The sequence below is a fragment of the Dendrobates tinctorius genome, unplaced genomic scaffold, assembly GCF_039654945.1.
Source record: "Dendrobates tinctorius isolate UK_male_01 unplaced genomic scaffold, ASM3965494v1 ptg000159l, whole genome shotgun sequence".
NCBI lineage: Eukaryota > Metazoa > Chordata > Amphibia > Anura > Dendrobatidae > Dendrobates > Dendrobates tinctorius.
In genome coordinates this window covers 18,724,793-18,751,057 of record NW_027361826.1, presented here as the reverse complement: position 1 = coordinate 18,751,057, position 26,265 = coordinate 18,724,793, and the positions used below count along the sequence as shown (strand labels likewise).

Genomic DNA, 26,265 nt, shown 5'->3' with positions numbered 1-26,265 from the left:
GCGACCGCTCCCAAGAATCCTGAAACCGCCAGGGGGCCGCGTCTTGGACTGCATACTCACCTCCGTTTGTAATAAAGGTACCTGATATATCCCACGCTGTCTGCGTCTTTGTGGTATCCGCGCCTCATCCGACCGACAGGCTCTGGTAGGCGAGTGGGTGGAAGGCGGGGGGCGAGGACTCTCCTGATCGCTGGCACGCACCCGTGCTAAGCTGTGGTCCCGCCACTGAGAGCTATAAGGATACGGGGTGGCAGTACACGCCGTACTCATAGTCTCTTTGTGGGAGTACAGTAGTGACCATTCACACTGTATCCCTCCGGAAACCTGAAAAGGAACGACGCACATCGAGGTAGATATGGGTCTAATGAAAGACCCGTGTCCACCTCCTACTGACACTAAGCTAAACTGAGGAATTTCCTGCCGGTCGGTGGGGTGTACACTGCGGAGGAGGAGCTAACCCTTTTTTTGTGCATAGTGTCAGCCTCCTAGTGGCAGCAGCGTACACCCATGGTCTCTGTGTCCCCCAATAAGGCGAACGAGAAAGTGCATTACTGTTATGAAAATATAAAGGAAAAAAAATGAAGGCATTTAGTGCACAAATTGGTCAAATCATGCGAGCCCATCAGTCGCGGCAAGGCGTAGCATTTTTTGGGACCCCAACTCTATATGCCTAAAGGTACTGTCACACTTAGCGATGTACCAGCGATCCCGACCAGTGATATGACGCGGTCAGGATCGCTGGTACATCGCTAAGTGGTCGCTAGTGAGCTGCCACACCGGCAGTTCTCACCAGCGACATCGCAGGGGTCGAGGGTCGTTACTAACCTGTCACACTAGGCGATCCTGACGTCCTCCCGCCTGCGTCCACACGTCGCTCGTCTCTCCACAGGAAGCCCAGAAGGAAGCTGACGACGAGAAACGGCTCAGGACGTTGTCGCGCGATCAGCGATAACCAGCTGGGGAGCGGTCGGAGGTAAGTATCAGACATAGCGATATCGCTAGCAATATCGCTATAACGTCACAAAAACCAGTGACGTTATAGCGATATTGCTAGCGATATCGCTTAGTGTGACAGGCCCTTAACATTCCATTCATTCTATGTTTGCATGTCATAGCATTTCTGAGGACAGCTGTATTTTCTTGGCTATAAAATTGTGACGGCTTGCACCTGTTCACACTTGTCGTTATTCTCTTTGGAGTTGATGCTCTTTTTTTTTTTTCATAATATACTCCTTTATGACTGTGCCCTTATCCCATCAACCTAAGGCATTTTTAATTAGAGCTGGTTCATGCCTGTCCTTAAATTTGTAGGCTTTCAGCCCAAGAGAGGCATATAAAGGTTAGAGTTCCATCAACGGTTTACGCCTTGCTGCCGATGAGCCCAATCTTGAAAACTACATGTACCTCAAATGGCTTATTCCCCACTGATCCTGTGAATGGGGATTCTAAAGATTTCTGTGAATGGAGGTGTAACAAGCATGCGTGACCATTGCTCTATTCACTTCTTTAAAAAAAGATAGTGGGCATGTGTGACTACAGCTCTCTTACACAGTAAATGGAGCAGTGGCCACACATCCATTCACATGGACGACAATGGACCCATATTCTTGAGATCTGTGGGGTTCCCAGCAGTCAGACACACAGTAATCATCTATTTATCACCTAAGCTGCAAATTCTGATTCTATATGAGAGATAGTGAGTTCTCCTTCAATGGAAGTCTTCAAACAAGAACATCTGTCTGAGACGATTTAGTGAATCCTGCATTGAGCAGGGGGTTGGACACAATGATCCTGGCGGTCCCTTCCAACTCTAACATTCTACAATTTTAGATAAATACTGTTGGTGTGATAACCCCTTTAAAATTAACTTTTCGTTTAAAACAGAGTTAATTCCCTAAAAAAAAAACGCTTTGATATCCAGTCACGTTTTGTCTTGGTGCGTGGTTTGAACCCAAAGACAAAACATCTTGCCTTGATGTTGTGGATATCATGCTACCAACCTGCCTATTTCCTCCAGTTTTCACCATCGCCATGATGACATTCTCTGTGGCCATGAATGGAAGCTCCTGACGGATGCGCCTTTCAATTACCTGAGAAGATTTAGAAAAGCAAATGTGAGAAAAGTCACATCACCATCTATTAGGATTCTGACCAAGCGCTCCAGTGTTCTCCAAGAAAGGCTGACGGAAGTCTCTGGTGGCGGACTATCCCTTAGGAAACAAGAGGATCAAGAGTCTGTAATCGGACATCCTGAATCCTTATCTCCCCCAACATAATCAGTTGTGGGAGAATCTGCAGGCCCCCATACACATTACATTGTCAGGGTAGCACAATGTATGGATTGCTATTTCCAAACAGGCAATGGGTCTCTTGACTCGACCTAAACAGCCTCATATACAGCTCGAGCATGTGTCATCATACACCTAACCCCACACATGATATTCCTACATATCACATGTTGGGAAGGTGTTAAATCAAACCTATCCATTCTAAGAAAAACAGACAAACTGATAATAAAATTGGATAATATCATTGGCAAAACAGACTGATCCTACAATATTACACGGCTGCAGGACTAAAGGTCCACTTACACTGCAAAATTATCGTGGACGATAACATGCAGTCTACACAGGCTAGAGAGGAGCTGAAGAATGAGCAATACGCAAAAAAACGGCAGCCTATTCGCACCAAAGAACCTGTTACAGATGGTTCAGTACAGATCTGAAGAACGGTCAGCCTGTGTAATCAAGATACTAAACAGCCGCCATCCGCAAACATGTTGCCAGTTGTTTAATACAGTAAATGAACCCTTATATCTTACTAAAATAGTGAGATACTCTTATCCAAAAAAAGGTGTGTGTGTCCATAAAGCAACTGAATAGTAAATGCAGCCTTGTGCTCAGCTGCGCCAGGATTTTGGGCTGGGCTCTTCAAGTCTTCAAATCTTATAATAGATTATAAGAGAAACAGTTCACTTTTTTCTCAAAAATGTGTGAAAAGACGACAATTCACTTACATCCTGTGAGTACACTGATACAGAAAAACATCATCAGTCATACAAGACGTATACATGTGTATTAAGTGTCCAGCCTAAAAGAGGACATAGCTGCTTGTAAATGGTTAATAAAAATCTAACTATACACAGCCATATAAGACACATCTCTGGGTACTGAGCAGCCAGCCTAAAGGAGGACATAGCAGCTTGTAAATGGTTAATAAAAATATTATACAAAGACATACAAGATAGATCCCTGTGTATTAAGCAGCCTGTCTAGAGGAAAACATAGCAGCTTTGTAAATGGTTATTAATAATCTCATTGACAGACAGACACACAGCAGCAGCAGCAAGAAGACTGACATGATTTAGCTCTATTGCGGCTGCTTCTAGCCTCCCTCCTCTTTCTCCATAATACACAGGAAGCCGTCTTACATTGCTAATTTAATATCCATCATGAAGACAGGAGCAGACTCCCCCTATTGTTTATAAGCTACACAGTCACTTTCCCCCCCACAGTGGTATCTATCAACTGAAAAACAGGAGGTCTCACGTTAAAAAATAAGGAGACTTCACTTCTTCTGCCTGTGGACAGCAGCACTCATGTCTTCATTTCTTAAAGGGACAGAGCTTTTGTATCACTATGTTAGAGAGAAACTACTAGATTTGATATTTCCTACCTATACATACTTGAGAAAAGCTTCTGGAGATGATGGGGCATATTTTGCCTAAACATACTAATATAGTGAGGTCAGGGTTTTATTCTTTATTCTTAGTCGGCATTACCTTAGGATAAACCACAAGCCCTTCAGAGATGTTCTGCAGCGTGCTGAGTACAATATCTGCAGTCAGGAAAGCTTCTGCCAAGCAAACACGCCTAGGAAAGAAACACAAATATACAGGGAAAGGTAAATGGCAGCAGCTTTCAGCCTTGTTTCCAATGAGGAAACATGCAGGTTCAGTTATAGGCAGGGCTGTGGAGTCGGTAAGCCAAACCTGCGACTCCGACTCCTCAATTTCCCTTACACCGACTCCGACTCCAACTCCGACTCCACGACTCCGACTCCCACACATATTGCTTATATTTAAGTGAAAAATTTATTGTAGTACAATGTGAACCTCAGACATTTAATCATTTTTATGATCCAATAATCAAGATATTTAGATAGAACAGAATATATATTGGTGTACTACCCGGTTTTCATTCTTTTTGGTACAGATACGATATGGATAGACAGATATGGATAAATGGATAGATAGAGCAGATTTCTAATCTGCTTTTGCTATTGAAAACATTATCTATGAGCTCAAAAACCTTTCAGGTGATGCAGTTTTTTAAAAAGATGATCAGCTTTTGCAGCTGAAAAACGTATCCTCAAAAAACACAGGAAAAACGCTGTGTGTGAATGTAGCCTTAGATCAGGAATAGAACAGCCATTTATAGGACATTTCATAACTTTCCCAAACTCCTATGAAAAAATATTCAGCACATCCTGCATTGAATTACTGTACCCAATTTATTATATATTTTAGGAGTCGGAGTCGGTCCATTTTATACCGACTCCAACTCCGACTCCGACTCCACCAAAATGAGCACCGACTCCGACTCCACAGCCCTGGTTATAGAAAGAGGTAGGGGTCAGGAGCTATAGCTAGATGGCCACTGGTTATGAGTGAGTGGTTTACAATGGAGGAGTATCACTCGACCATATATCACCATGATTATGCTGCTACATGAAGTAGTGACCGACACACTGATTTCAGCAGAAAAGAATGTGATAGCCAGAAAACCGGGATACTCGCAAGCTGCAGGCTACATCCACTCCCTTTTGCAAATCCATTTTTTCCCCCTATTGTACACAGAGAGAACAGTTTTAAAGAGGTTGTCAAGTCTTGTGCTAAAAATCTTCAGTCACTATATGACTGCAGACTTCTGGAGCCTAAGAGCGCATGCATGGCACGCTGTCAGGATTCTCCAGTGTCAATGCAGAGACTGGGTGGACATGTGATGGCACATACATGCGCCAGGTGACCGCCCAGTCTCTGCAGCGACACTGGAGAATTCTGACAGCGTGCAGTGAACGCGCGGTGGAAATCCAGATGTCTGCATTCACAGAGTTATTGCAGACTTTTACCACAAGACATCTGGGTCCCAAGAACCCCTTCAAAGGCAGAAGTGCTCAGTTTATCCACAAAGCGGGCGAAGTGGCGCAAGGGCTTAATAGGGAGAGTTTACAGGTGGACACCCTGCTCTGTTCTGAGAATAAGCAGCAATTTCCTTTTGGTGATCATTGAGGGTCTCAGGTCAAAACTGACTAAATACTGGCTAGAAAATTTAGTTACCCTTTAAAAAACAAAGAGCATATTCACATATGGCACACACTGCTGAAAAATGCATGCCACTACTTCATGCTGCCTTCAAACAGAGCAGCATAATTGCAGTGACAGATTCCCTTTAACCTATGAAAAATTATTATTTTCAGCTTTTGTCCAAAGTTGCACCATACCAAGTAGACAGTGTGCTGACAATTATTGGCCCATGACTGTTCAACCAATGCTAAATTTAGATGCAGAAATGGCAGGTGTTGGCCTTTCCAACTCCATCTCTAGCCTGCTGGTTTTGCTCATCAGACCTCTTCTAGGGTAGAGGTCAGGGGTGTATTTTATTTTGATTGGTTATCCAACATGGATCATAAAGGATAATTCTACCTGTTGGCGCTGTCATCCAGTGTGCGCTCAAACCACTGTACAGAAGCAGTCTGGAGTGGGTTCATAATAAGCGTCATAAGATGGCGGGCCAGGCTGCAGCAACGCTCAGAACGCATGGGATTCCTCTTGTAGGGCATGGCACTGGATCCTGGAACAATAATCACAACTGCATATTTAGAAAGATCATCATCGCTCAGCAGCTGTGGCTCAGCGATATACAATACAGGGGGAGAAGAGTCACGGACTAGATAGCAAAACTTTTTTATGCTATGGCAAAGTACACATTTTACTAGCAAGTCAATCAATTTCTAATTACAATACTGATGGTATGTTGAGAGGGAAATCTATGTTGCAGAGATGGTCACATTTGTTTTTTATGGAGCGCAATATGTGAAATCTCTGCTTGTAGTTCCACTGGGCATTCCATCACAATCTTCTCTGGTGCAGTGTGCTTTTACCTCTCCCTATCAGACGCTGCCAATCACGTTTCAGCAGCTGATCTTGCAGTCTGGGACACTGCCGAGCCATGAATGGCAGCATCTGGGAATGAGGAGTGAGAGCACTCGTCACTAGATAAGACCGTGATGAAACGCCCAGTTGAACTGCAAATAGAGATTTCACATAGAGGGCTCCAGAAGAAACAAATGTGAATATCTTCGCAATGGAGCGGCACAGCGCAAAACAGTAACAAAATTAGGGGAGCTCAGGGATTTTTAATAGGTAGTTTTTGATCAAGTGACATGTCCTCTTTAACATAGCCAATAGCTGTAATGGTCTAAATAGATCATTAAAGGGACTCTGTCAGACTCCCTCTCCCCAAACCTCATACATAGGCATGCAGGTCTTTGAACTATAAATCTTATCTTCTATCTGTTGCTTCATTACCAGGTGGCTAGCGTTTTCACTCACATGAAAAATAGAATTAGACTTACCGGTACTTCGGTTTCTAGGAACCTTCCACGACAGCAGCATCGGAGGATGTCTCCCTGCCCTAATGGGGGACAGGAAACACAGAAAAGGTTAAATACCCCTCCCCTTCCTACAACCGCCAGTGTATTTTCTGAACACACTAGCACGTATAGTTACCACCAAGGTGCAGGAATCATCCAATACGTACATCAGATAGGGAGGGAAATTAGTGCTGTTGTGGAAAATTACCGGTAAGACTAATTCTATTTTCTCCAGTCACCTTCCACAACAGCAGCATCGGAGTAATACCAGCAACTAATTTCTTAGGGAGGGATAATGGCCTGCAGAACTCACCTGCCAAATGTTAAATCCCTATTAAAGGCCATTCTATAGTGTCTGGTGAACGTATGGACAGATGACCAGGTGGCGGCTCTGCATATATGCTCAGAAGATGCACTCCCTCTCTCTGCCCATGAAGTTGATACTGAACGGGTAGAATGGGCCTTCAATGATGCCGGAGGAGAAAGATTCTACGACGAATATGCCAGACCGATAGTTTGCTTGATCCAATTAGCAATCATATTTTTTGCTGCTTTCTTGCATTTATTCCATCTCGAGAACTGGATAAATAGGTTGTGGTCAATTCTCCAATCCTCGGTTTGCTGAAGGTAATAGAGAACCACCCTGCAAACATCAAAGGTGTGAAGAAGTCTTCCTTCGTATTGGAAGGATTTGTGCAGAATGAGGGCAACACAATATCCTGACCCCTATGGAAGTCCGAGACCACCTTAGGCATAAAGGAGGGGTCTAAACGAAGGATAATACTATCCATAGTGACCAACAGGTAGGGCTCCTGCACTGATAGGGCCTGCAACTCCCCTACACCTCTAGCGGTAGTGATTGCTACTAGAAAAATGGCTTTAAGGGTCAGGTTCTTTAAACTCTTGGATGATCGAGGTTCAAAAGGATCTCGGGTCAAACTATTAAGGACCAGATTCAGGTACCAGGGGGGCACCTGGTTACGAAGTCTGAGGAATCGTAGCAGCAGAGGTCATAAAGCGTTTAACCAGCGATGACCAGCTAAGTCCTGATCAAAAAAGGAACTACTAAGAGCTGGCACCCACACTTTTAATGTACTAGGTGTAAGCCCTAGATCCAACACACTTTGAAGAAAGTCTAGAATTTGCCTGATGTTAGGATGGAAGGGATCAGGAGTACTCGGGAAACACCAGGATGAAATTTTTTTCCAAACCTTGCCATAGATGGTGTTGGTCACTGGCTTCCTGCTCCTCTGGAGAGTGTGTATTACCTCGTCTGAGTGCTCTTTGGCTTTTAGGATCCTGGCTTCAGTAGCAAGGCTGCAAGGTTGAATCTGCATAGGGCCGGGTGTAGCAGAGGGCCCTGGTGAAGGAAGTCGACCTTCTGGGGTAGAAGTAGTGGGTCTTCCTGAGCCATGTCTATCAAAGCACCGTACCAATTTCTTCCCGGCCACATGGGAGCAATTAAAATCGTGGTGACCAGGTCAGACAGAATTTTCTGCAAAGTCCTTGCTAGAATCGGGATTAGTGGGAAGACGTAGGCCAGGTTGAACTTCCAAGGATAGGAAAAAGCATCTATTCCCTTTGCTCTGTCCGTGGAATTGAGGGAAATAGAATGTCTTCACTTTTGCGTTCTGGAGGTTGGCAAACAGGATCTGGGCTCCCCCACCTTGATACCATGGACAAGAAGACTGCCTGGACAAGGCACCATTCCCCTGGATGGATGTCTTCCCTGCTGAGAAAATCCACCTGGATGTTGTCGGATCCTCTCGGGTGTACTGCTGTGATGGACAACAGATGTCTTTTCCCCCAGGAAAAAAATCCTTGCAGTGACTGACTCGATGAGAGCGGATGTGGCTTTTAACACCACCTCAACTGCCTTCAATTCCCTCAGATTTGAGGAGCTGGATCTGATGTCTGGAGTCCACAACCCCTGGAAGCGAGCCTCTCCACCACGGCACCCCAGCCTCTCCCACTGGCGTCCGAAGTGAGTCTCCTCAGGGGAAGTTGGTCCCAGCTGACTCCCAGTCGAAGATTTTGGTAGTTTAGCCACCATGACAGAGAAGCCTTAACATGACCGGGAAGGGAAACTATTTTGGTCAGCACTTTTTGGTGCTTTCTTGTGGATGAGAGAACATGGGACTGAAGGACTCGTGTATGGGCTTGAGTGCAGGAGACTGTCTGGATGCATGATGTCAGTGATCCCAGGATAGACATTGAGTCCTTCAGGGTAGGAGCCCTCTGACTTCTGAACCAGGAGATTCTCTGAACCAGATCGAGCTGACAATCCTTGGGTAAGAATGAAGTTCTCTTCTCTGAATCCAACAGAATGCCCAGGAATTTGTTCCTCGATGAAGGGTGAAGATCCGATTTCTCCAAATTCGGTATCCAGCCCAGGGCTTCCATGATTTCCAGAGTTTTTGCCACATCTAGATTCAGAAGATGGATGGACGGAGTGACAATGAGAAAATCAACTAGGTATGGGTTGATGCAGACTCCCTGACGGCGGATGAAGATTACCGCTTCTGCCATAATTTTTGTAAACACCCGCAGGGCTGATGAAATGCCGAACGGTAGGAAATTGAACTGGTAATGGCTGACCTGGTGACCATGGGAGACGGCAAATTTGAGGAACCTCCTGTGGTCTGGATGTACTGGCACATGAAAATGGGCATCTTTCAGATCTATCGTAGCCATCACCCAATTCTGACCGATGAGCGGGATTGCAGATTTGGTCGACTCCATTTTGAATAGTCTGTACTTGATCACTCGGTTCAGGGGCTTCAGGTTTATGATAACCCTATGTTTCCCAGAGGGTTTTTTCCCCAGGAACAGGCGACAAAAAAGTGGCCTTTGCCCACCTCCTGTTGTGGTACTCGAGAGATCACCTCTAATTGAATTAGACCCTGGAGATGTAATAGCAAGGTCTTCTGAAGGTATGGAGACTGCAGAAAGGTAACTCTTAGGTATTGAGGGGGAGGACTCTCGAATTCTAGCTTTAATCCGTCCTGTATGGTACGAAGAACCCATTGGTTTGTGGAGATGGATTGCCACCGGGTGAGGAACCTCGAGAGTAGACCTCCGACTGGAGGCCAGTCATTGTTTGCAGAAGTCTGCTGGTGGTGGGGGACAAGGATGTTCTTGCCCTTACCACCTTTTGGATAGCTCCAACGGCTCGGCTTGCCTTTCCCCTTGAATTCCTTCCAGGAAGACTGTTCACGGGGGTACGAAAAAAGTGTTTCCTAGGTTTACTCTGCTCAGGAAGTGATTTTTTTCTAATCCATAGGTTTCTATAGGATTTCATTGAGAGCTGGACCGAACATAATGCCCCTGAAAGGGGATGGTGCACAGTTTAGTCTTGGAGGTACTGTAAGGTCACCACCCCCTGATTTTAGCCACAGTGCTCTCCCAGCTGAATTGGAGGGGGCTGCAGATCTAGCTGCTACCCGGACGGACTTGGCCAAAAGCATCAGCAAGAAAACCTGTTGCTGTCTGAAGGAGGGGGAAGAGAATCAAGTATTTCCTCCCAAGAAGTCCCATGGGTAAGGTGGTATTCTAACGTATGCAACCAGCGGAATAGAGACCTGGCTACACATGTTGAGGCCACGTTTTTAAGCAGATTGGTGGAGGTGTCCCGGGACTTTCTAAGCAAGCTCTTGATTTTACGTTCCATGGGATCCTTGAGCTGGGACGAGTCTTTGAAAGTAAGAGCCGTCTTTTTGGCCACCCTGGACACCTGCACAAGCACTTTGGGGGTATCCCATAAAAAGCAGTCTCCATCTAGCGGGAAGCGATTTTTTTTTTTTTTTTAACTCTGATGGGAGGCCAAGACCCTTCTCAGGAAGGTCCCACTCATGAAGGATAAGGTTTTGAATATTTTCATGTATGGGAAACCCTGGGTTTTTTTTTGCTTCAGCACCCCCAAACACCTCATCCTGCAGAGAGTATCTCACTTCCTCCTCCTCAACCCTCATGGTGCTCCTTACCATGTTTACCAATTCTTCCATATCCACGGAAGAAAAATATTTTTTATCACCGGACTAGGGGGTGAAGTGGAACCCTCATTCTCCCAAATGTCCTCTGAAACAGAGGTACAGACTTCCCCGAATCTGAACCAGATTCCGCTGGTGCCATCCTTTTTTTTTTTTTTTTTTGGAGGAGGGGGTTGCAGTGTTGGGGCCTGGGAAAGGGCAGCCATAGAGGATTGAACCTCCGGGTTAATGAGAGTTTTGATGATCTCCAGTATGGAGGGCTGTTCGGCACGCAATACGTCATCCATGCAGGGCTGGCAAAGCTTCTTTTTGTATGAGGCGGGAAGCCTGGAAGCACACACACCACACCTGTGGCCGGGCACCTTATCCTTTTTAGAGGCAGGGACCTTGTCTCCCTAAAAGAGAGAGAGGTATACTAAGTCACCCATGGACTATAACTGGACAACGAGGGACCCTCATCCACTACTCACAGTAGGAGGGTGAACGCTGGGCTCTGCAGAAGAAGGCAGGCAGGGTTTGTCGTTGTCCATATAATCAGACCATCACCAGTCACAGAGGGACACAGACAATAGGCCTTACCTGGAGGCCTCTCCTGACCAGGATTTATGTAATCGAGGTCCAGCGTTGAATGTTGAGGACGACGCTGGGGAGCTATGAGGGGACCCCGGCCGCACATCCCTGCCCTGCTTTACCACCCCCCACCCCGAGGAGCTGCAGGAGGGGCAGGAGAGGGGGTCCCGAGTTGCACGAGGATTGTGGAGATGGGAGCAGCCCCGGAGGAGAGCGGAGCCCCCGACCTCGGCTGCCCAACATTTAGGTAGGTAATGTGGGGTGCTCCAGATCGCCGGCCACGGCAGCACAATCCGGAACCTCTTCATGCCCCATAGTGAACAGGAAAAACACTGGAGGTTGTAGGAAGGGGAGGAGTATTTAACCTCTTATGTGTTTCCTGTCCCCCTTAGGGCGGGGAGACATCCTCCGATGCTGCAGTCGTGGAAGGTGACTGGAGAAATGAGGCGTTAAGTGCTCTGGCCATAACAGAGCACTTCTCAGGCTTCATGCTCTCAAGGTTGTTTCCCAGCAGCAGCCTCTTTTGCTTGATTGATAGCTCACAGTCTGATATCCTTCCCTGGCTCCTGACATCACACAGATAGTAAGCCTTCAATCAAGACAGAGAGGCTGGTGCTGGGCAAGGGAACAAGTTCTGGAGGCAGTGTCCTTAAAGGGGTTGTCCAGGTTTGGCACTCGTGAATCCTCACATAGTGCACTCACGGGATTATCTGGTGCCAGTGGTGACTTGGCTGGTATTGGGCAGGGAAATAAGCAATGGCAGAAGTGGTTCCTTAGGTGCTCTGTCCCACCTAGAGCACTTAATGCTTTATTTGCATAGTAATGAAAGCCTTAATTACTTGGGATTGCAGCAAGAGATAAAAAATATAAAAGGTGTTGATGGATTTTGATTTCCCTGCATGCCCATATATACGGTTTGGAGCTGTTTTTACTGACAGATTACCTTTAAATCATAGGTGAAGAAATTATATTTATATTCATGATCTCTAACATCAGAGGCAAATCTAATAAAACATTGCTTAGTGTAAAATTGACTTGTGAAGCATTTAGACAAGAGAACTCACCAATCTGCTCTTTCTCAAAAGGTTCCTCAAGTTCCTTCAAGTTGGCTAACAAACGAATATCAGTACATATCTATAGAAAAGATAGTGCACTATTATATGGAAATGCGCAGCACCACTAACACCTTTAACATTGTAAAAAGTACTCATGAAATATATGTAGCCATTCTAAAGAGATTTTAGATGTGGGGCTTCTACTGGCTGGGAGCGTTGGATAGCCGCTGTCCCCAGCGATGGCAGTCGCTGTCCCCAGTTAGACAAAGAGGGGACAGCAGCTGTCAGATACCCCTTTACAAAGCAAGAAACAAAATCCCCTAACCCCCTACAACCTAATCAGCAGACATCAGGCAGGTCTCAGAGAAAGTAATATGTGCTACCTACAATATATTTCATAGTTCAAAATCCTAATGTAAAGTGTGACAAGAGCGTCTCCCAAACTGATCCTAGTTTACACAGCATGCTGCCATTGTAGGGAGCGAATGGGAAAGCAACAGGTACTGCAGGATCTAGCCATAAACAGATTAAGAGATTTAAAAAGACTTATACTTTTGGATTCAAGGATGGTTTGGGATAAAAAGGAAAAATAAAAATACAAGTAGACCCAAAATTCTTATGCCTGGTTCAAAAATGCGTGTTTCGAGGCCGAGTACAGTGCGTGAAGCATGATCTTGCAGCAGGTCTGACCCGAACTCGACATCCTCATAAGCATATATCAGGAGACCCGCGATTGGTCAGTGCATTGCGGACTTGGACCATGAAGCATAGATGCAAGAATATGACCTTACAGCAAACAGTAACGCTTTGTCATCACAACACACCACTCCCTGGTGACAAAGGAACCAGCAGAATTTGGGAGTTACAGGGGCTTTAGGAATGTATGGAGAATATCACTGAATAAAAAAAATATTAATTTCAGTCCAATTTTCATACCCACCTTGTGGACCGTGGCTCCTAAACTAGCCAGGACAGACAATACTTCTACATCCACTTTGCGACTGTAGGTTTGTCCAGTAACTATATATGCTCTTAAAAAAAAAAAAAAAGCATGGTCTGGATTATTCCACTTTACTGTGCATCGCACAAAAAGGTTAAAGAACACCTTCCACCAAAATTTTCACGTTCAGCTGGACACACGATGTAATAGCAGCTGCAGATCGGAATAAAACATTTTTGTTTGCTTTTCATTTTGTCTCCCCGTTGCAGAGATATTAGCAATCAAAGCATTGGCACATAAAAAGTTAACTTTAATGAAATCCTAGTGAGTTATCAGATAGTTTTCACTGGGGGAGTGTACTGCTTTTCCCTTTATGAGTTATCTGATTAGTTAAGTCCAAGTGGGTTTATCAGATAGCAACTCAAAGGGAGAAATAGTATACTCCCCAGTGAAAACCCATCAGCTTTCACTGGGGGGTCCTGTACTACTTCTCCCTTTATGAGTTACTATCAGATAGCAACTCATAAAGGGAGAAGCAGTACACTCCCCCCAGTGAAAGCTATCTGATAGCACCTAATTGAACATAACTCATCAGATAACAACTCACAAAAGGGAGAAGTACACGCCTCCAGTGAAATCCATCTGATAAAACCCACTTGGATTTAACTAAAGTAAACTCATTATGTGCAAATGCTTTGATCGCCAATTTCTCCACAACGGAGAGACAAAATTAAAAACATTTTTTTTTATTTTGCTCTGTAGCCACTATTACATCATGTGTCCTGTTCAATATAAAAATTTGGTTAAAAGTTTTACTTATTTCTGACCGGCCAGGAATTTCTTTTTTTGTCCTGGAATAAGGTCAAACAACACCACACCATACCTCACCTCAGTATGAATGTCCATCTTTGAACTGATAGGGACACCTTTTGGGGCATATTTATTTTTATGCATGTATTTTGGGCTAAAAATAAATACTGTTGGAAAAAGAAAACTCAAAGGTCTAACTTACCTTTTAAATCCTGCCATACTGGTCACCAGTCTGTCTAACTCTTCCACCTGAATGAAGAAAAAAAAAATTCTCACCAATGCAGACCTAAACCAGTCCTCTGTCATGAAGCATTTACTGGTGGAAGCTAGTGTCAAAAGACTAAAAATTTTGGGGGCTACCATTCAAAAGTGAAAGAAGGTATGTGGCTCCACATTCTCGCATTCTAAGCACTTGTTGGTAAAAGTCAGATTTCATAAGCTCTGCAAGTGGTTAGTAAAATGTCAAAAGAGCCGTCAGGAACGTGAGGGATGCAATACCTTGTCATGGTCTCCATCGAATAGTTGCAGGAAGCTGGCCTGGGTTCCAGTTGTGCCCTTCACCCCTCGGAATCGGAGTTCGTTCCTGGCTCGTTCCAGATTTCGCAGATCCATGCACAGGTCTTGAAGCCAGAGACAAGCACGTTTTCCTACAGTGGTCAGCTGGGCCGGTCTACAAGAAAACAAAAAGGTAATACTACTCAGTGGTGGAAATAACAAATAATGGTGCTACAGAAACCTGGGTGTAGCTGTGACATCTGTGTGCATGCTCAGCCATTTGTGCTCCAGACTTATAACTTTAACCCCCTTCTCCCCCCCCCCTTTCTCTTCTTTCAAGCATCATCACTTTTATATTTTTCTATCCGTATAGTCATAGCTTATTCATAGCGGGACGAGCTGTAGTTTTGAATCTGACAGGTCCAACTGTTGGGACTGATTTTTCTACCAACCGTTTACAAGACGGACCTTTCTCCTTCTGTAAAGTCTACAGGGCATTCCCATGAGGGACCCTCCTCACTCACCAACACATCTATCATCTGGCATCAGCGTCCAAATAATTACTTGCCCATCAGTAAAAAAAAAAGACAGATCAGAACCATCACCCTTACAATATTAAACGACTGAGGGAAAAAGTATTGGCTTCAATAGTTTTCTTTAAGACAGTTTCAAACAGCTGCGCCATTGTTTTAACTTGAGGGTGAATGCTGAGGAAGCACAATTTCTGACCAATTTAGCTTACAGTCATAGGACCAGGTCTTTTTTTAAAAAAAGGAGGAATTCTGTGCATTCTGTTTTCTTTCTCATTCCTGTAGACTTGAATGGGGTAGTTGCATCCGGACTTTAAAGGGATCCTGACAGCAAGATTAAACCACCCCTACCAGGTCTTTGAAATGTAAATCCATCAACACCATTCTATCTTCTATATGTTGCTGCATTCCCAGAAAATGAGGCATTAAGTGCTCTGGGTGTGGCAGAGCACTTAATGAACCAATGCTCTGGGCGTGGCAGAGCACTTAATGACCCAATGCATCTCTAGGTTGCTTCCTCCCTGATCAACAGTCTCTTTAGCTTGATTGATAGCTCACAGACTGATTTCCTAGCCTGGCTCCTGACATCACACAGTGATTTATCAATCAAGCTAAAGAGACGGGTGCTGAGCAAGGAAACAAGCTCTGCAGAAAGAGTCTCCTAAAGGCCGGGATCACACTTGCGAGAAACTCACACGAGTCTCGCACCTCAATATCTGGCACTGCCGCCGACACTCGGGACCGGAGTGTGCTGCTGCATAGAAATACATGCCGCACCCTCCGGTCCCGAGTGCTGGTGGCAGTGCCAGCTATGTGACTGCAGATTGTGAACATTGCACATTGTCGGTATTCTCCAGTGCAGTCATGTGACCACACGTATGCGATATGCATACTTTCAGTCACATTCCGACCACCCGTGCACAAGATTGCTCAGTTTACATGTGTCGAGCAACACTGCGCATGTCTAGTCAGAATGTGTCTGGGAGTATGAATATTGCATACATGCAGTCACATGACCGCCTGCTCCTGGAAAATCCTGACAGTGCGTGTTTTGCACACTGTGAATACTAGAAGCGGTGACTGAACCCAAACTGCTCCCGTGAACGAAATTGGAATGCTGAAAGGGAGAATAAAGTTCATTTTCTGCTCTCAGCATTTGGTTAAGAGCAGGCAGGTTAACAACACTATTAGGCCGGGGTCAGACTTGCGAGAAACTTGGACAAGTCTCGCACATCAATACCCGGCACTGACACCGGCACTCGGATCGGAGCGTTCAGCTGCATAGAAAGACATGGAGCTGAACACTCCGATACGAGTGCCAGAGGCAGTGCTGGGTATTGATGTACGAGACTCATCCGAGTTTCTCGCAAGTCTGACCCTGGCCTTACCCTGCAGATTAACCCCATATCTGCAGGTGAGTAGCGTTTTTTTATGGAGACGGGTTCCCTTTAAAGAGAACCTATCAGCTGATACATGCTGCCCACGGTTTGGGCAAAATGTATCAGCCACTGGCTGTACAATACAAGCACAGAGAGAAACCAGATGGATATGTTGGTTGGACACAGTCCATCTAAAGGGGTTAAACGAACAGTTGACCTTCTCTAGTTTTATCTAGCCACAGTTGTCAATGTTTCCCATGATGGGAAACATTATAGCCTATTCTTCTGGTTATTATTACCTGATATTTTTATATTCTCTTGAGAATGATTTTGACATCTCAGGAAAGAGACACCCTGGGGGGTAAGAGAGGGGTCAAATATGCCAGTTGGCATTATATATTGGGTCTAAACAAGGCAATCTGATATATATATATATATTTTTTTTATTGACTTACATAGCACCATTAATTCTACAGCGCTTTTCAGACATTATTGGCACTGTCCCCATTAGGGCTTACAATCTAGATTCCCTATCAGTATGTCTTTGGAGTGTGGAAGGAAACCGGAAAAACCCACGCAAACTCGGGGAAAACATACAAACTCCTTGCAGATGTGATCCTTGGTGGGATTTGGACCCAGGACCTCAGCGCTGCAAGGCAACAGTGCTAACCACTGAGCCACCATGCTACCCCATATAATCCTAATGTATGATATTTTCTACCCACTACAGTCCAATGTTTGATGTAGCTGTAATGGACATTATGGGCTATTATGAGTATTACCTTTTACTTTGGAATCTAAACTTTCCCTCTATCTCCCATCCCATCTCCTATTTATCACTTGGGATGTTGTCCAACCTGTTTTTAGATCATTGAACCCTCTTTAGGAAAATTAAACCCTTTTCCTGTCTATAAATAATGGGTTACCTGATACGATATATTAGGTCTCCCCTGTTCACAGCAACAGGGGGAGAGCTGTAGAACATATATGTTCTTTATTTATCACACTTCTGCCGTAACCATGACGCCAAATCAATAGCACATAACCGTAAGCAATGCCTTGATACAGTGGAGCGCATTGGCGTTCCACATCTTCGACATGGCGGATATGACGTCACCGTGTAGCGCATTTGTGTTCCATATCTCTGATGTGGCAGACATGACGTCACTACCGGACCGGAAGAGCTCCCCGCAGATCCTTGTACTACACGTTATCCTGCCATCAGCATATAGACACACCGGGCTCAATCAGGTGGGTAATTAACACTATTTAAGAACGCAGGGACCTGCTGCCCAGAGCACAGAATCTTTTTGGGGTGGCCAGACTGATACCCGTCCCCAGCTCCTGGACCTATTTCCTAATTCATTATTAAAGTTATCTTTTAGGGGTGTTTTTCTCTATGGCTTATTATAGCACAATCACAGCCATGTATGCTGCAGCGTTTCAGAGAAAAGCATACTTTTAATATCTGCTGGGGACTGAACGGCGCAGGTAGGTAGAGGCTTGCCAGTCACTGTCAGTGGGCAGGGAGATGCCGCCGGGTACCTGCCTGTATGACTAGTCAAAAGAGCAGCTTGGTTCCCGGCAGCTATGAAAAGTATGTTTTTCTCTGAAATGCAGCGGGGCACATGGCTGTGATACGGTTTGGGCAGCATGGATCATCTGATCGATTCCCTCTAAATCTCATGCTGCAAAAGTAAGATGCATGCAACCACTGCAACACTTAGGAGTGGACAACAGGTCTGTGTATAACGCTTGCCGAATAGTCATATCACTGCAGGGATTATAGGCGGAATCTGTAACAGTGAGTGGGCAGGGGGCGCACATAACAAGGTCACACCGGCAGCTACGCCATCACTTACTGATAGTGGGTGAATCCTAAGGTTGGAAGATCGGCGTATTTTTCTGCAAAGTCCGACAGGCGACTTATGACCCGAGCGAGCTGTGATGGAGAGACAGAAGGGAGACAACGTTACAAGTTAGACGGTGAGTTATTCAGATTATCACTTGCTTTCTTGAAGCGAACAGCTCTCACCTTGGGAAGCAGAAGATCAAAACCATCACGCAAAACAATAAGGTCCTGAAAGTACAAGAAAATCATACTGTAATGGAAGTAAATTAAGCGGGTTGTCTAATACTGTCAGCTTTATGCCCTCCGGCGCCAAGTGACCGCTGCAGCCAATCAGTAGCCGTTATTTTCTCAGAGCAGACAGTATTACACTCTGACAGCATACTGAAGAGCTGCGTCTGCTGATTGGCTGCAGCGGTCAAGTGACTGCTGGAGGACACCATGCTGACATCACAGCAACAGCGCGTTTATCAAGTGCTTTAATTTTAGATAAGCACCAAAGAGATTGAAAAAGGGGTTGTAAAATATTGGATAGCCTGTATAAAAAATAGATCAGGACTTTGCAAACACTTTAGATCAGTGTAGGCTGAACGACCATTTATTGTAAACATCTCCTCAACTGATGGCGTCCGGAGAAATAAGGTATCATGCATTTCAGCAGAGGAAAGTCACAGCGGGAGGTGCCTGGCAGCGGCTTACTTCTCCCACCCCATTGAAAAATGCATGATCTCAAAGCCAAACTGAGGGCGTATGTGTATGAAGGGAGCCCAAGTCGTAAGGGACGAGATTATGAAAATTAATTTAAAGTTGTCCCTCAAGTTACAATATTTAGCCACTTTCCTGGGCTACAGTAACTTAATACCACATTCGGCATCCAGTGCTGCACTCGCAGCTGACCTGTGTACCCGTCTAGTAGCGCCTGTGCAATGTAGTAACTCTGGGGCCACTTACGCAGGCTATAGGTTCAATATAGCAGCACAACTGGCAGTCTTGACAAATTCCCCCCTATGTGAACAGCACATGGTCCTGAAGAAGCTACTGCTCACTATATAACAGTTCTTACAGCTCCCAGATGCTCAGAGATTTTAAATACTCAAAACTAACTTCACATTTTTCCATTTAAACACTTTCTACCACTAATCTGGGACTGCTCTCTTTGCTTAATATTAAACACTGGAAAGCTCCAAATTGGGGATTTTTCTAAATATCATCTAGTGACAAAAATGCTTTGACAGGTCCATATTGCCCCCTGAAAGGCACCAACTTTCTAGCACAAGTCAGACCTGAACTTCTACAGAGCTCTCGCTTTTCGCACTAACCCAGCACCGATGTGCACTTTACTACGCCGATACAGAGCAATAAGATCATTAGATCGGTAACCTTCGGAAACAGCGCTAGATAATACAGAGTGAGAGATCTGCCTCCTTCACGCAGAGGTTTTCGGCACCCCTCACTGCATGCAACTTTAAAGTCCAGGTCCAACTTTTGCTAGAAATTAATATGGAGCCATTCAGAGCAGTTTTAAATGGTCGTCTTGGAATGATGTGACATTGTAATTTGAGGGAGCATTTAAAAGCAAACTTGGGTTTTGCACATAACCAACTACATCCCATAGTCAAAGCAATGCAAGATGAAGCAAGAAGAACTCACTGTATTGTCTCCTACATAACAAGAAGTGGCTCCCAGGTGAATTATGGGCGCAGCTCTGGGGCAACAGTGGGCAAAAGTGTGCACGTGGGCCATGACGTCATGCCGCAAACGTTTCTCCTCGTCAGCTGCCATTTTGAAGTCTATGTTCTCCAAGTTGGCCTCCATCTCTTGGATCTGCTCCTCAGATATTGGTAGACCCAGGCTCTGTATAAAAAGAAACAAAAATAATGCTGCAAAAGTAGCTGAACTTCAGATAACATTACAAAATAAGGCGTTGTGTGTAGTGTTGAGCGATACCATCCGATACTGTGAAGTATCGGATTGGACCGATACCCAAAAAGTATCGGGTATCGCCGATTCCGATACCGGAAACCCCATTCAAGTCAATGGGACAGAAATATCAGAATTAAAAAAACCCATTTCTTTACTTGTACATCCAGTTCGGGAGGGGGGAAGAGTGTGGGCGGTGCGTGGGCGGACACTGTGCGTGTGTGTGCGGGGTCTGTTCGGGCCTGCCGGGGGTTGTGTGTGTGTGCAGGCATCGTCCGATGGGACTACAAGTCCCATCGGGCTATGCTTGCTACAATGACAGTGATTTACATATTAGCCAATGATGGGACAGTAGTAGTACCATCATCCGGCTAATGTGTTGAATGTTAAAATAAAAAAAAAACATACTACATACATACTACATTCATACATACTACATACATACTTCATATATACTACATTCATACAACATACATACTACATTCATACATATATACTACATTCATACAACATACATACATATATACTACATTCATACAACATACATACATATATACTACATTCATACAACATACATACTACATGCTACATACTTTATATACTACATTCATACAACATACATACTACATATATACTACATTCATACAACATACATACTTACTACATTCATACAACATACATACTTACTACATTCGTACAACATACATACAACATTCATACAACATACATATATGCTACATACATACTACATATATACAACATACATACTACATACAACATACATAAAACATGCTACAGACATACAACATAGATACTACATACAATACATTCATACAATACATACAGTACATATAACAGAGTACATACTCACCATCACTTGTCACTTTAATCCCCGAAGCCAGTGTCATCTTTAAAAAAATATTAAAATAACAAACAACTGATATACTCCCTAATCTGCAGAAATCCACGAGTGTCCCTCGACGATCTTCCGTGGAGAACAGCAGCATCAGCTTATGCCACCGCTCTCTAAGGGCCCCAGGAATACAATGATGAGAGGTAGGTATCCTTCCGCACTGTATTCTTCCGCCACTGTAAAAAAAAAAAAAAATAGTCCCTAGTCTCACTTTTGGCATTGCTGTGTGAGAAAGTTCCCACGCAGCTTTTGCCATAAAGTGAGACCAGTGAACTATAGTAACCTCTCAGTGATGCACTGTAGGAGATCGTCGTGGGACACTCGTGGATTTCTGCGGATCAGGGAGTATATTGGTTGTTTGTTATTTTAATATTTTTTTACAGTGAGATGACACTGGCTTCGGGGATCAAAGTGACAAGTGATGGTGAGTATGTACTCTATGTTATATGTACTGTATGTCTATATGTATGTATTGTATGAATGTATTCTATGTATGTAGTATGTATGCATGTTGTATGAATGTAGAATATATGTATTATGTATGTAGTATGAATGTAGTATGTATGTTGTATGAATGTAGTATGTATGTAGTATGAATGTAGTATATATGTAGTATGTTGTATGAATGTAGTATATGTATGTATGTTGTATGAATGTAGTATATATGTATGTATGTAGTATATATGTAGTATGTATGTATGAATGTTGTATATATGTAGTATGTATGCTTTTTTTTTTTTTACATTCAACACATTAGCCGGATGATGGGACTACTACTGTCCCATAATTGGCTAATGTGTCAATCACTGTCATTGTAGCAGGCATAGCCCGATGGGACTTGTAGTCCATCGGACGATGCCTGCACACACACACACACACACACACACACACACACACCCCCCGGCAGGCCCGCACAGACCCCCGGCAGCCCGCACACACCGCGCATCGTGATGCGCACACACCGCGCATCGTGATGCGCACACACCGCGCATCGTGATGCGCACACACCGCGCATCGTGATGACATTTCAGCAGCCAATCACAGCCACAACACTGGCTCATTGCATTATGGGAATTTCTGATTCCGGTATCCGATATTGTAAAAATATCGATACTCGGTATCGGAATTCCGAAACAGCGAATATCGGCCGATACCCGATATTTGCAGTATCGGAATGCTCAACACTAGTCATGTGTAAGAACACCATTTCTGCCGAATTTGAAGTCTGCAGTCTCTAAGCACAAAAATCTGCAGCAGCTTCTCACTGTGCCCCTTAAGCTTCTCTCTTCCTCCAACCGTCTCCATAGACTTCTATAGGCAGCAACTAAAATCCACCCAACCAGGAAGACTTATTGCCTGGCCACAAGATATGGAAGTTGCGGATCTCTGGCGGCCCAACTGCTGTGACCCCAAACAATTTCGAGAACAGGGTATTTGGAGCCCCCCATTTGAGTGGAGGGAATAGGCTGGACTCATCGGGTCTGCTGACTGCCATGGATGGTGGAGCACAGCACTCGGCCACATGAGGTCAGGTGTGACCGCGAGGGACGCAAGAGCTCTGTGCTCAGAGTCGGTGGGAGTCCCAGCATTCTGGACCACCACAGATCAGCAGCTTAGGGCAGGCCATAGGCAATAAAGGTAAGAATGGAAGCAATTTCTTTTACAAATGAGGAATAGCAGCAAAGGGAGTGTAAGACGCAGGTGTCAATGAAAACATATTCCAGGAAAAATAACAAGATGCTCCAGAATTGGGATTGCACAGAAAATTACAATCCTAAATGAAAGAGGAAAAAAAAGGGGAAGGGAAAACAGTACATGGGAAATAAGCAATTACGTGTCCTAGGAGAGGAGGAAATGAGGCTTTTCAGCCACCGCATGACACGACAGACTTATAAATAGTCTTCAGCAAATTACTGAGCGCTCCACCATACGACCCCGCTGATAGAACAAGTGTCTGCGTGAAAGCCGGCGGGCACGGAGGACTCTGGAAACACTATACGGGGGCTTGTTCTACCGAAAGGTTACGCCGGGAAAACATCTCGGAGACTAAAGATAGTCCCCAGCGAATGCCTCCTCTGCCAGCACCAAAAATAATTGCGATCTTAATGTTCAGGCTGCTCAGAGTACAAAGGAGAAGCAGTGACCTCGGGGCTATCACTGGCCGCAGTACACACAAATCATGGGCCGGTTAGGATCTTCGGCGTGCTCGAATACTATGTTCGAGTCCCCACGGCTGCATGTCTTGAGGGTGGTTGACACCCGCAGTGCACGCAGGGATTGCCTAACAAACAGGAAATCCACGCATGTGTTGTGGCTGTCGACATGCAGCCGCAGGGACTAGAACATATTTTTCGAGCACGCCGAAGACACTATTAGCACTCGAGCATGCTCAGATAACACCTTATCCCAGCACGTACACTCATCACTATCAGGCGTATTGAAATCCAACAGTCCGATCCTACTCTCCTCCAGTATCAGGAGGTCCACAAACACATTGGGAGGGCTCCACACGCGTGTTTCATCCACATCAATACACAGTACCAGTAAGGAGTAGGAGGTGTCGCTTGATCTAATCCGCACCTGCGCTTTTTATTATTTTCTTCTTGACAGATTTGCAGTCAATTTGAATTGCAGAAATGCAACTTTTTGATGCAAACGTTACCCATTCATTTCAATGGGGTTCCTAAATCTGAAAAGTTACACCTCTGGCCTGAAACAAGGTTTGATCCGATTTGTTTTGTTGTTGAAGAAATGAATGGAAAATAAGCACGGATTTTATATGCAAAAATGCTCTGAATTTCAGCACATCAAACACTCAAGGTGTGAACCAAGCCCTAGATGGCAAAAATAATATAGATTAAGTCAACAGTAAAGGAATCTGTGAGAAGGTTTTTGCTATGTAATCTGAGAGCTGCATGACGTAGGGGGCAGAGACCCTGATTCCAGCGATGCGTCACTTATTAAGCTGTGTGCTGTAGTTTCCATACAATCAAGTGTTTTATCTGCAGGAGATTATCACTAGAGGACTAGCTGCCCAGTGCCTCCTAGTCCAACCACTCATCCAGCCCTGATTAGCAGCTCTGTCATTATAGGGGTGTGGGCAGCTTTTGAGTTCTGCTACATCTACAGCAGACAGAACTCTGATTGTATCACAACTGCTTCAAGCAGCTCGGTAAAGTGACACATCGCTGGAATCACTGTCTCTTTCTCTACTTTATACTGCTCTCAGATGAGGTAGCAGAAATTTGTGGACAGACTTCCTTTACAGGGGTCGTCCACTACTGCACATCCCCAAGGTGCTGCATAAAATGTAACCGTGCCTATTTACCCCATTTACCCCGGACCCCTTTAATGTTGGTGGCCATCACAACAATTTAGTTCCCAAGCAGCAATCTCGGGGACCGTCAGCGCAGGGTCAGAGGACACTTCACCGCATCTTAAAGGGGTTCTCCGGTGAAACAGTCTCACCCTCCACAGAGGATAAGCGTCACCGATCGTGGGGGTCCCACATCATTCCAGAGAATGGGGCACCCCCATCCTAAAATGACGTAGCAGCTCAGACGGCCGCCGCTCCATTCATCCTCTGAGGGGCTGCCAAAAGAACGCAGCAGCGCTCCGCAGGGAATGAATGGATGGGCATCATTTTACAATGAGGACTCGTTTCCCGTTCTCCCAGCGGTCGGACCCCCGACGATCAGTGGGGTACCACATATCCTGCAGATAGGGGATTACTGCATTTTACCGGACAGGCCCTTTAACCCCATGGGCGGTCAGCGCTAGGGTCACAGATCCCTGGCTCAGAAAGTTTACTATCTCCTGCAGGGTGTGAAGAAGGAATGAGCCCCCTAGGACGACCCCCAGACAATGCAGTGCCGGGTATGGGGGCTGGGACCCCCATTGTAGTGACAAGTCTGCGGAGGATCGCTGCCTGTCTAGAGCTGGGCGACATTCTGGTAACGGGCTCGCTCCACTGAAGCCACACGAGGTGCGACAATCGCACACTGAGCGCACACGTGTTGCGCCCCGGCCAGCGCTGCGCTCACCACCCGCAGCGCAGTAGTTACCCGCTGGGCCTGCGCCAGGTACAACCACAGCCGCCTCCACGTCTGGAATTTCTTGCTGTCACTGAAGTTGAAGGCCATTTCGCGGCTGGCATATCGGGACACCAGAGGGGAGCGGTACCGCAGGACTTCTTCCGGGCCCTGGGCTAGCGGAGAAACGCTACCCGTCACTCTCGGTGCAGACTCCCCGCTCAAACCACTGCTTGCGTCCATCTCCACTGTGAACTGTTCTGCAGACTAAACGCACCGAGCGTGCCACTTCCAATATGGCCGCGCCGTTCTGCTGCCGACTGTCACGTGTCGTCACATGACTTCTCCATCTTACATGTGGCAAATAGAGCGCCGGCTTCCTGGTTACCATAGTAACACCGCATCCAGCGCTGCCTGTGCTCAGACACCGCATGCTAGTGCATATGGCCTTTTGAGAGGCTCAGTCACACAGTGCAGTATTAATACAGGGCCATTTTTTTATTTTGTAGAAACGAAAAACTACATTTATAGGGGTATTTTACATTGCAATACAGCGCAGATTAGCTTAAAAATTTGGATTTTGCGGTCAGAGACGCTCTTCAAGGCCTTGAGCAAGCGCATTCACACATAAAATGGCCGCAGGTAAAATGATGTCAGATACTACTGGTATGTCTGGAATAGAGGTGCCTGGGTAACGTCCATTGTGCCACCCCACAACATGATCCCCAGCAGGGCCAGCGTTAGGGGAAGGTAAACAGGACATTTGCCTAGGACCCCCACTACCCCAGGGGACCCCAGCCAGTGGCATGCCATGGGGCTGCATCATACTCTGTGGAGCCGAATTATACTCTGTTGGCCCGCATTATACTCTGTGGGGCAGCATTATACTCTATGGGGCGGCATTATACTTTATGGAGCTGCATTATACTCTTTTGGGGCTTTATTATACTCTATGGGGCGGCATTATATTTTATGAGGCTGCATTATACTCTATGGGGGCTGCATTATACGCTTTGGGGCTTTATTATACTTTATACTCTATGGATTGGCATTATACTCTATGGGGCTGCATTGTACTCTATCATGGAGTATGAGGAGTGCATTATACTATATGTTCTATATGGGGGCTG

The 26,265-nt window shown here is 45.3% G+C and overlaps 1 protein-coding gene across 1 annotated transcript in view; it reads right to left on the bottom strand.

Annotated features, from left to right (window-relative positions):
• The window catches only part of ADSL (adenylosuccinate lyase), a 38,445-nt gene extending 13,001 nt beyond the window's left edge, over positions 1–25,444 (bottom strand). Inside the window, exons 1-11 of the mRNA XM_073549601.1 lie at positions 25,169–25,444; positions 19,922–20,125; positions 18,458–18,502; positions 18,285–18,364; positions 14,517–14,688; positions 14,221–14,267; positions 13,209–13,299; positions 12,278–12,347; positions 5,705–5,852; positions 3,782–3,872; positions 2,001–2,090 (exon numbers count right to left, since the gene is read on the bottom strand). Of these exons, the coding sequence (XP_073405702.1) occupies positions 2,001–2,090; positions 3,782–3,872; positions 5,705–5,852; positions 12,278–12,347; positions 13,209–13,299; positions 14,221–14,267; positions 14,517–14,688; positions 18,285–18,364; positions 18,458–18,502; positions 19,922–20,125; positions 25,169–25,378 (1,248 nt within the window). The 5' untranslated portion in view covers positions 25,379–25,444. The remainder of the gene's footprint in view (positions 1–2,000; positions 2,091–3,781; positions 3,873–5,704; positions 5,853–12,277; positions 12,348–13,208; positions 13,300–14,220; positions 14,268–14,516; positions 14,689–18,284; positions 18,365–18,457; positions 18,503–19,921; positions 20,126–25,168) is intronic.
• Positions 25,445–26,265: the final 821 nt, after the last annotated feature.